The 11,540-nt window shown below is 36.3% G+C and overlaps 2 protein-coding genes across 2 annotated transcripts; both read right to left on the reverse strand.

Moving 5' to 3' along the window:
* Positions 1–1,143: 1,143 nt before the first annotated feature.
* LOC110785708 (uncharacterized) lies at positions 1,144–5,547 on the reverse strand. The gene is made up of 3 exons (XM_021990198.2): positions 5,387–5,547; positions 3,831–3,987; positions 1,144–1,309 (listed from the first exon to the last, which is right to left on the reverse strand). Exons 1-3 carry the CDS (start codon positions 5,387–5,389, stop codon positions 1,263–1,265), a joined length of 207 nt encoding a protein of 68 aa, XP_021845890.1. The 5' UTR covers positions 5,390–5,547; the 3' UTR covers positions 1,144–1,262.
* Positions 5,548–7,017: 1,470 nt separating this feature from the next.
* Positions 7,018–10,832, reverse strand: LOC110785709 (uncharacterized). Its single transcript, XM_021990199.2, has 2 exons — positions 10,581–10,832; positions 7,018–10,089 (listed from the first exon to the last, which is right to left on the reverse strand). The coding sequence occupies exon 2, from the start codon at positions 9,988–9,990 to the stop codon at positions 7,876–7,878; it is 2,115 nt and encodes a 704-aa protein (XP_021845891.2). The 5' UTR covers positions 9,991–10,089; positions 10,581–10,832; the 3' UTR covers positions 7,018–7,875.
* Between the last annotated feature and the right edge of the window lie 708 nt (positions 10,833–11,540).

Raw genomic sequence — 11,540 nt, forward strand, 5'->3', positions numbered from 1 at the left:
TACTCTGTATATTATAACATTATGTTTAGTGTATCGTTATTCGACGCCCCCATTTACTATAAAACGCCTTCAAATATGAGTTTAAATACCGCTTTATCCTTTAACATGAAACTTCTCAGTTCTCACCCATCTTCATCATTACCCACCATCCTACTACCGACCAACCAATATCCGGCGGCCATTATGATTCACCACGACACCACCACCACCCTCACAACCATCTCCCTCGCCATCATCAACCATCAACCACCACCACATGGGAAATCATCAACCATTAAACATTTTTTTTTTTTAAATCAAATTTTTTTGTTCAAACGTGTTTCCGTCTTTTAATACTCGCAATGTTTGGACTTTTGCCACTATTCATATAATCTACTTTGACTATTCTTAGTGCTTTTTATATAAGATAAAACATAGTCATGTGGGATCTTGTTAGATTCGTCTCAATGTGTATATTCAAAATATCAACTTTTTATAATTTTTGTATAAAGATAATTTAAGATATAAATAATCAAAGTTGTGCATTGGCATACGTGAAACTAACAAACGTTGCAAGTATTAAAATACGGAGGAAGTATAAAACAAATTTTGACCAAGCACTTGTATGGCAAATAGTTCACAAATGTAGAGGCCCAAAAATTTACGTGTTAAGCCATTGTCTGGTTTTGTGTGGTTCCATAGCAAAGTGCACTTACAAAGTGAACTAGACCCGGATTTTGGTTTAGGAAAAAATTATATTATCATTGGCTCCATTAATCAAAGGACAAGCACCAATGAGCGGTAGCAGCAAGAGTCTTGAGAGAAGACTATACTAACTTTTACTGTATCTTTCCTTTCAAAAAAGAAAAAGAAAAAGAAAGGGGAGTGAATACGAAGTATATAAGAAGAGCAACAACAGTAAATTTGTAAAGCAAGTAGAGAATGTGCATCACTGCATCTTCTTTATTAAGTTGGGCCCATGCCTATAAATTTGGTGCGGCCGTTCGGGCCGAAATGGGCTTCCGCGCCAGGCTCAGGTTTTGGTCTAAAATGCATATTTTAGGCTACCCAACCCCGTACTTTTTCGAGAGGCCAGCGGGCCAGGTTATAGTTGATTAGGTCTGAATCTATAAAAGAGCAACAGCAGTAAATATGTAAAGCAAGTAGAGAATGTGCATCACTGCATCTTCTTTATTAAGTTGGGTTCGAACAACACATGCAGTTGGTACATTCCATCTCGATTATATTACTACTATTTCTGTGGACTGTAACATATTGTGCAATCAAGCCATTCCCCCACTCGTGGCTGTCCTGATAATCTGGAAAAGAGCTGAAAAAAAAAGGAAGAAAAGAGCAGGAAACAAAAAAACAGTTTCAGTAGAAAGAATCAACAGATTTACAGGAAAACAAAAGCCAACAGACCAAACAGCCACCAAAACACAAAGGGAAACAACAAACCAAACTTACAGTATCAATAAATTCTATGAAGGGTGGAGAAAAGCCAGCAAACCAAACTTACAGTATCAATAAAGTTCTTATCATTATCAGAACAATGACAAGATCTTCTAAAAACTAATGCCTGCTCTAAAGATGGTCGTGGGCCAGGCCGGGCTTCAGGTTGTGGGCCTAAACGGGTCAGGCCCACATTGTACCGGTTCGGGTTGGGCCAAAAAGTTCAAAATAGGGCCTAGCCCCGCGTGTTTTTGTGTCGGGCCTCGTGCCTAAGCCTACTTTTACTAACTTTAGTGTGCTTTGTTGTGCCGGATCGAGTCGTGCCTTGTCGTGCTTTCCCGAAAAAAATTGGCCCACGATTTTGTACTCGGGCCGGGTCGGGCCTCGGGTTGGCCCGACCCACAGCCATCTTGCCAAAAAAATTGCAATATCTTTGCTGCCATAAACTATAAATCTCTTAAACAAACACAATAAGCAGGACCCTACAATTAGCTTATTTTCTCTTAAATCTGTACACTTTTATCAACAATTCAAAAGATGTCATTAGAATAAAATGGAGTTCACAAGAAAACCATTTCAGAGATGGTTTATATCCAAGGCAACACTATTTAAGGAGTTGCATTTACCCTGTCAACATTTTTAGATTTGAAGGGAGAAGGGAACCGAAAGCAACAGTTTTGTAAAGACAACTTATCAAAATTGTTGCAACCTTTGGCGACAACTCAAAAATTGTCGCCTTATGTCATACCATGCAACAAAGAGAAGAGAGGCATTGGATGAACATATACTCGTATGTTGATTCTAACAATCAAGTCCAAAGTATATTTTTTTCGAGTTCCTCTTGAAAAACAGTTTAAAGAAAACAAAGATTTTATAATATTTTAACTATCGGGAATCATATGGAGTAGAAAAAGGTCAAGTATTACGTCCTCCGTGGACAACGGGAGTATTATGACTAAAGAACTACTCCGTAGTACATAGCATGTGAAAAAAACATAATCCAGATGAAGATGCAACCAAAATATAACTTCATACTTCAAAGAAATTTGTGAAGAGACAATCCTCAAAAGGAAGATGCATATTCTTGTTCAAGCTACTGAAACCAAATCCGACAAAACTCACACTTAAGGTACTGAAACCAAATCACTCAAAACTCACACTTGGTCAGGAGAGGAGGAGGTCTGCCTACTGAAAGTAAATCTTCCAGTTTCCTATGCCTATGAATGTGCAAAAATTTTGAGAAACAAGTTGTACTTCTTATCGTGTGAACTTGTTTCCTAAGGGTGTATTACTTTTACGGCCCGTTTGGTAGCCGGTAATAATTGGTGGGAATGAGAATGAACGTAAGTGTTATTTGGCAAGAAAATAACATCATAATGTCCATGGTAATGAAAATTTTGTCTTAAACTTGGTGTTTTTCTTCATAAATTTGCATTCCCACCTAATACCATTCCTCAAATGGTAATGGATGGTAATGAAAAATTTAACGAAAAAGATATAATTTTGAGTAAGCTACCATAGCCATGGAAATGGATATTGATTTCCTTACAAAATTACATACAAATTCATTCCTATTGATACCATTTATGGCCGGGCTATCACACAGGCCATTAGAAGGGGTTTCCATCTTCCTCACATGCTATATGGACATACTAGTGAAGAATTCACACCCACCAGATACTTTCATAAATCACCAGTAAAACAGAATGGGCCAAACTCATGAAACCAGGTTCTACTTCGTATTTATTGTGTGACTGCCATGAAGGTTCATGACAGGCAGTCTACAAGAAACTCTCGTATTTGCAATTGCAGAAGTATTGCTGAATACATCCCTTCCCATATCCCAAGTGAGAGCAAGGAAGTACTAGTTATTCCCTCCGTCCCTAAAAGATTGCCTCATATGACTTTTCACAGTCACCGATACACAACTTAAATATCTATAATTCTACACCCATAAAACTTTAAAAAGTTAATATTCTGAAAATATGTATTGAATCGAATCTATCAAGATCCCACATGAAAATATTATTTCTTATAGGCTAATGAGAATTCATGGTCAAAGTTTTCAAAGTTTGACCGAAAAATTTGCAATGGGGCAATCTTTTAGGCATGGAGGGATTAACCGTCAAACAACCCCCCTTCATGTAAGGGAACTACAAAAGATGCCACCGAGATATAGAACTATTCATAAATCTCCGTGATTAACCTAGTGTCTCCACTAGGACAGTGATGTTGTGTACTATATTATTATGGCTTTAAGAAGTCACAGTGAATATTTGTTATTTCAGGAATCAAAAAAATTATGCTAAAACTTTTTCATAGAAAGCAAGATAGCTTTTCAAGAATGCAAAACCAAACAATGAAAAAGACAAAGGACGTAAAGCAAAGCAGAAACTTACATGAGCCAATGACAACAAATACAAAGAACCCCAACAAAATAGGCCCGACAGGGTAATCGGAACCCTTCTTAACCGTTGTCTCGGGAACAAAGCCTCTCTTTGTGACGTTCTTCTGGAACTTTTCGTTCTTCCTGTCAGCAACACGTCTTGAGATAGTCTGCAAAGAATTCACAGGTCATGTGATCGATGAGTTAATATGTAAAGGGTGTTATACAATCTACATAAATATATCATGGCCCATCAACAATACGACTATTCTAGCCATTATGAGATCCGTTATGTTAAGTTGTTAACCTCAATGGATACACACTTCCTTTAAAAAAAAAAGCATTTGAGTAATCTTCAATCATAACTCCAAACAAGATTTAGCAAGAGGATGAAAAGTGAACCTTATAGAATGATTGTTGTCTATAAGAAAACTCTACATCAAATACCAAAGGCTCAAAGGGTGTTATACAATCTACATAAATATATCATGGCCCATCAACAATTCGAATATTCTAGCCAGTATAAGATCAGTTATGTTAAGTTGTTAACATCAATGGACGCACAATTCATTAAAAAAAAGCATTCGAGTAATCTTCAATCATAACTCGAAACAAGATTTAGCAAGAGGATCGGATGAAAGTGAACGTTATAGAATGATTGTTCTCTAAAAGAATAATCTACATCATAAACTACATATTATCACAATGTTCAGGCAACAACCCACCTATTAAAAACCCAGCAATATCCATAACAAATCTTTTTCGAACACTAGAACAAAAATCATTTTTCCTTTATAACCTCAAATGTTGCTTCAGCATCCCAAAATTTGCAAACATATGACATATCAAATCCCAATATCATAATTCCCAATGTAATCAACCTTGAAAACCCATGAAAGTATCCTCCTAATCAATTTACACCACACATAAATGATTGCACAAGGTATCACCCCCATAAATTTTCATTCTTTTTCAAACAAAATCTTATAAATTGAAATTGATGTCAAATCCCAACATGATAATTTCCAATGCAATCAACCTTGAAAAATAATGAAAGTTTCCTCTTAATTACATAAGCTTAATTCTAATAAATTTACACCCAAACATAAATGATTACATGCAAGGTATCACCCCCATAAATTTTCATTATTTTTCAAACAAATTCTTATAAATTGAAATTAAGGAAATGGGTTTCGTTTGTAAGATTTCAACACAACAAGTTCATACATTGCATCTGCATGCACCCCAGAGATCTTAATCACACTCGCACACAAAATCAAAAATTTACAAATGATAATTTCCAATTGCGAGCTAAATCAGACGAGATCGAAATTTATGAATCAACCAAAAAACTACGGAGTATATAATTGCATGAATCTGTTGATTAATTTCCAGCCAAACAGAGTGCAATTGCAAAAAAATCTCCAACAAGATCAAACAAAATTACCAGCTAAACCCAACAAGTCAAATCATAATCAAAATCATAACCATGATCGAAACACCAAATTAGCACATAATTTCATGATATTAAAATGCGAAATTACAGCACAAAACAAAAAAGGAAAATACCATGATTATAATTCGGTGTCGAAAAAGTTGCTCAAAAATCAAAACAGGGGAGAATTTCAAGGATTTGTCCGGAGAAATTTGAAAGAAGAAGACTTTCTCTCTCTAAAACGCGGCTTCTTTGTCGGTCTGAACTGAAGAAAATCGATGGGGTGTAATGTAGAGCGAATTTATGAGAAAAGCTGATGGGAAGTCTAAAACGTCAACGGAGTGACATGGCATGTCATTATTGGTGTATTTTAGTCTACGTGGATGACACGTTTTCAAGTACTCCGTATTTGACTTTGTGTAAAACAACGTTGGTAAGATTAAGAAATGGTAGAAAATGTGATTATTTTAAGAACTCCTATGGGAAAATACTTACCCGTTTCAACGTTACACTCGAAAGAAAGAGTTTGAACACATACATCCTCCCATTTCTTAAAACTACAACCGATGTAGACTATTCGTCAATCTATGAGGAGCATATCTAAGTACCAAGGTTTTACATGAGTATTCACAATAATGCATGGTTTATCGCTATTGACAACAACGAGTTAAAGTCATGGTTTGGGATTTAGAGTAAATCATATTCGGGAAATTTAATAGTTATAATGGCGATGCAATTGAAGGAAGGCAAGGAAGAGAGAGGAATTGATTACGTACCTGATGAGGACTATCTCTCTTTATTACTATACGGATTAAGTTTGATCGGATTCAGCAAAAATAGTCTGAAAAAGTCAAATTACCAGAATCCAACAAAATGTAACTTCTTACACCATTTTATTATGCTTTATAAGGTAATCTATTACTCTATTAGTACAACTTTTTTTTTACTCCGTAATATAAAGTAGCTGTTCAGAAAATCTGAATTTTACTTGGTATGTTTTCTGACAAATTTTTGATTTGAAAACACTGAAGTTTACTTCATTCCACTTATTCCACGGAAAAACATGGTTCAGATAAACTCAATTAAGTTAAGTCAAAGAAAAATAAGGGTTACTCTAATTCAATTTACAATTAAAATAAGATCTGATAAGTACAGATACATTCTAAAATGTAGATAAATGAAAATCATGTGAATAAAACTTACCTGAAATTCATTATTATTTTGTAACTAGAAGTTAGGTAACAATGTAGCATAATGCAGATCCTACATACTAGTAGCCTAGTAGGTTTACCTGCTTTACTTAGCAACACAGCATGGACAGTTCACATTTGGGTGTATTATCATGTGGTGTGGCCGTGCAGGTGAAGTTTCCGGCAAAAAGTGGTTAAGCAACTCTGTTTTAATTTCCGGGAATAACTGGAATTATATGATCTGAAATTGATCATTTGTTATTTTCTAACATACAAATCTTCGATCATGAAATTGAAATTCAACAACAAACATCGGTGATCATAACCGCGCACAAGGGTTTACAAAGAATTAGAAGAACAAGCCACAGACTTAAGATCAGAAATGCCTGTCACATGTAAACTATGTTTCACATCAGCAGATAATCATTTGAAAAATTGAAATCCAATTCAGTAAACCAAGAACACAACTGATGTTTATGAATAAAAAAAATCCTACTTCACAACAGTTTTACTGTAAAATTGTAACGAGAACAACAGCTCCTGCTAAACTATGTTTTAGCATCAGCAGATAATCATTTGAAAAATTGAAATCCACTTCATTATAAAACCAAGAACACAACTGATGTTTATGAATAAAAAATCCTACTTTACAACAGTTTTACTGTAAAATTGTAACGAGAACATCAGCTACCTGCTAATTGGGGGTGACTCGTATATATACAGGCCTTATGGTGTTTTACACGGAGCCCCAAACTCGGTTATTGCCAAGTTATGTCAGAAACCTGTGAACAACTGAACATACTTTGACAGAAGCAGTTCTTCAATCTCACTTGCTGAAAGTACAAGACTGCAATCTTCTGCATGGTGCCAAGAACTCAGCAAGATAAGTAGAACTATAAATCAATTCTGAACAAATTTTCTGGGAAGAGATCAAATGCAGTTCACTTTCCATGCAGACAAATCAAGAAATTGAATTATCTCGAGTCTTCATTCTTCACTGTCATGTCTCAGCTGATCGAGTTTACTTTGTTTCTTCTACAATGTCGACTTTCTATGGTGTTTTTGTACTGCTGGGAATATGATCCTTAGTTTCTGCAGTATTATGCATGCCATCAACATCTACAACTTTCACTGTGTTAGGCCCCGTTTGGTTTGACGTAAAACGTTTTCAATGAAAAATGATTTTTCCATGGAAAACTTTTTTCAAGGAGAAACACAATTCCAAACTAGTTTTCTTTTGTTTGGTTCCTTACAAGAAAAGTAATAGAAAAAGGAAAACGGGGTGAAGATTGATAGGAAGAAGGTAGATGGTAAGGAGGAAAGATGGAAAAGTATGGAAAATGTTTTTCCACCTTTGAGGGAGTTATGGAAAATTACTTTTCATTTCTTCCCAAACCAAACACCGTAAAATGATAGAAAAGGGGGGAAAATCGTTACACCTTACCAACCGAAACCTTGGTCACCTGAGGATTTTCCACAGTATCTACATCCTCTACGTCAGCTATCAACTGAAGAAATTCAGGTGGAAGGGCAGCCGGGTCAAGCTCCCGACAACCCGTAGGAGCATTAGGAGCTTCTTGACCCGAAAGCAAGTGAGAAGGAAGCTGATAAGAAAACCGAAAGATCTCCTCTTTAGGGATCCTTCTCACTTGTTTTGAGTCCAAATGATGATGAAACACGGCCTTGAAACCAGCAACTTTGACTAACGGTATGACTACAACGCCTATCTCCTCATCATAATCTTCTAACACTTCTACCATGTCATACTTGTGTATCACATCATCATCAGTGAGTTCATCCCAATCTGGAGACCAATTTCTATACAGTGCCCACACATCCCCCTTCCTTGGAAAGATACAAATAGCTCCACGTGTACCTTTCGTCCACCTAACTTTATGTGAAAAGCAATTCAGACCACCATCATATGTCTCATGCCGTCCAACTCGAAAATCTCCACAAGTTTTTGAGAAACCAGACCCAACCCAATTTAAAGGACTAAGTTCTGTATTTGTTTTTGAATTAAGCCAACTGATCCGTACCATGAATGGATCACGGGAGATTACACTATGGACCATAGCATAGAATCGAGGCATTCCATCATCATTGTCATATGCAGCCCACACCTGATTCTCTCCAAAGGCCTTTTCAGTCCTTTCCTTGTCAAAATCATAGAAATCTGGATCAGGAACCGGGATTGAGAGTCGATCTAAGACCTCCTCCTTTGCTGTCTTACTAGATTCGGCACCATTTACCACCCCGTTCTCGTGCCTATTCTTCTTGTCATAAGATGATTTCTCAGTAGTTTTCTCAGTTATTTGAACAGAAGTGCCAGTAATACTAGCAGACTTCCACTCACTTATTTTGGTAACAATTTCTTTCCTAGCCTTATGTATCAATATGCTGCGCAATTCACTCTGAGTTAGCTCCCTGGTACTGTTGAGTTTTCTGAATCTACTTGCATAAATTGGCCCGTGCCCGAGTGGTGGTATTATGGAAAATCCAGCACTAACTCCAAGGCCCATTTGATTATTGTTCATACTGAAATCATCACTAACTCTTTTCTTTTTATCAATAGAGGAACCAATCACATCTCCGTTTTTTCTTTTCGTGGCCTTCTCTCGTTTTCTGGCAGCCTGTGCTTCCTCGCGCACTCTTTTAACCTTCTCATACGTCTGTTGAACCACATTTGCAGCTTGAGAAACAGATGAAACACCAGCCGCTCCTGAAAACGGTGCCCACTGAAAATTGTCTGTGTTATTATAACCAGCATTATTATGACTGCTCGTGTTTTTACCTTCCTGTTGAGGGTTTCGCCAATGTTTGAAACCATCCTGTGGTTTTGACGATCCGGGACCATCTGAATCAGGTGGGGGTATCTCTATGGCGAAAAATGGCTTTCGACAATTGGGACAGACCAAATTATGATTAAGATAACTTCTAAGGTACTCATACTGCATCTTACATCTATGGCAGACAGTCCAGAAAGTATTCTGATTTGCCTCCTTAGATGATGAACCGGGAAATGAAGAGCCGTTTTGATGGGAGGTTTTCTTATTAACTTCGGGATTAGACATGGTACTAGCTTTGGCAAAGTTGTAAAACCCAGATGAACCCTGTGACGAAGGAGGAGGTTTAGGTCTCTGCGAAAAACCCCAGTTTCTTCTCGAATCATATGCAGATCTCTGAATCTTGTTCGATAAAACGGTCCATGATTCTGAAATTAGCTTAAAAGCCCCCTCTGCTCCAATAGATTTGTTTTTGTCGGGGTGAAGCATAAGAGCGAGCTTTCTGTACTGTCTCCTAATCGTATCATCGTCTGCTTGTTGGGATACACCGAGAACACCGTAAAAATCTGCATCCCCTAAAACTGGATTTTCTGCACAGGCATACACGTTAAGTGTCGCCAACATCTGCGAAATTCCCTCGAGTCCAGGATACAAATTCTGGGCTTTGAGAGCAAATTTCTTGGCTCCTGATAAGTCCTTTGCAATAAACTTCCTCTCTGCAATCTCTCTAGCCTTGATTGCATCATCTTTGTTGCACTCCATTGACAATTATTTGACCCTTATTCAACACAAGACTCAATGTATATGCAAAAGTATCATCCAAATCCAGCAACTTCTGAATCTCAATTTGACAGCATAACCCTTAAGCATGACACAAATACATGAAAAACATCCTCAGATACATAAACAAATTGAAGGGGCTAATTATTACTCCGTATAATCAATTCCCTCTTTTTCTAGACTGCAAATGCAGATTCCTGTACACTCTGTAACCTCAGCATAGTCGAAAACGTTACAGAACACCCACCAAATTCATTAAATGGGAAATTTTCTCCAAAAAAAACTTCAAATTTCAGAAAATCAAATAAAATTTACACCCAATTCATCAAAATAAAAACCCAAGTTCAAATTGCAAAACCCAGAAAAATAAACATGAGCACCAAATTGAACAAAAATTAAAGCAAAACAATTAGTAGAAAATTTTAATCCCGCATACAGTTTCAACTAACTCATATGAACAAACACCTAACCACAAAAACCCTAACATTAGTTCTTACTACCTAGAATCAGCGCTTAATTAGTGAAAATTAAGAGAGATATTAAAATTGGTAGACAATGAATCGAAGGATTACCTGGAAGAAGCAATACTACGACTTACAAATACGAAGTTCGTATGTGTTTGAATCAAAATACGCCATGAACATGGATATTAAGGACCTCCATTGACGGTTGTTTATGCTTTCCTCTATTTGCCCCTATTTTGTTCTTTCAATTCCCCAAAAAATTCCCAATTTTTTAGGGTAATTTTAATCTAATTTAATTATGTAAAATGCAAAGAGAAAAATGTGGAGGGTATGGGTTTTGCTTGTCCTTAGATGATGTTTGTACCCCTTAGGAGTTTGAACCCATGTTTATAAAAACTTAACCATGGTTAAATTTTAACCCAACATAGACGATTGTTCAGTTTATCCGTGGTTAAGATTGTTTTAGCTTATTTTGCCCTGGAATCTTAACCATGGTTAAATTTTAACACATGCACAGTTTGCCCGTGGTCCAGATTGTTTTACATCTTTCCTATAAACCTAATCATGGTTAAATTTAAACCTTACGTAGGTGATCGTGGAGTTTATTTGTGGTTAAGGTTGTCTCAACTTGTTCAACTTAGAATGTGCATGTGACTTAAGAGGTCAATCAATACAAACCAATAGACTAAACTATGATTTTGGTCGTACTTTGTGGCCTGGCCCACCGAAAAAAATGGGTCAAATGATTGAAAGAATATTTTTGTTAACTTTGTATTCCCTCTGTTTTCAATTACTATAGTAGCCACTAGTATCATGTTTACTTTTTACACTATTACATACTCCACTTTGAAGCATCTAAGTATATTTATTTGTATGTGTGATTGATTCGTTTAATATCAATATCTATTTTCAACTATGTATTTTTTATAATTTCTACTTATATATATAATTGAAACTATAATAAACACGAGTGTCAGTGTACAACTAACAAAAATAGACGGAGTACAATTTCATTGCACAATTGTTTATTTAAATTTGGTTTTTATAAAATTATCATCTTACTCAACC

Source organism: Spinacia oleracea, chromosome 1 (assembly GCF_020520425.1).
Source record: "Spinacia oleracea cultivar Varoflay chromosome 1, BTI_SOV_V1, whole genome shotgun sequence".
Classification (NCBI taxonomy): Eukaryota; Viridiplantae; Streptophyta; class Magnoliopsida; order Caryophyllales; family Amaranthaceae; genus Spinacia; species Spinacia oleracea.

What these genes read in the sequence shown, in the direction of transcription:
- LOC110785709 (XM_021990199.2), bottom strand. Translation starts at nt 9,990, where the DNA reads ATGGAGTGCAACAAAGATGATGCAATCAAGGCTAGAGAGATTGCAGAG.
- LOC110785708 (XM_021990198.2), bottom strand. An exon ending in ATTTGTTGTCATTGGCTCAT is followed by an intron (nt 1,310 to 3,830) that starts GTAAGTTTCTGC and finishes TTTTTTTTTCAG; the next exon opens with CTCTTTTCCAGATTATCAGG.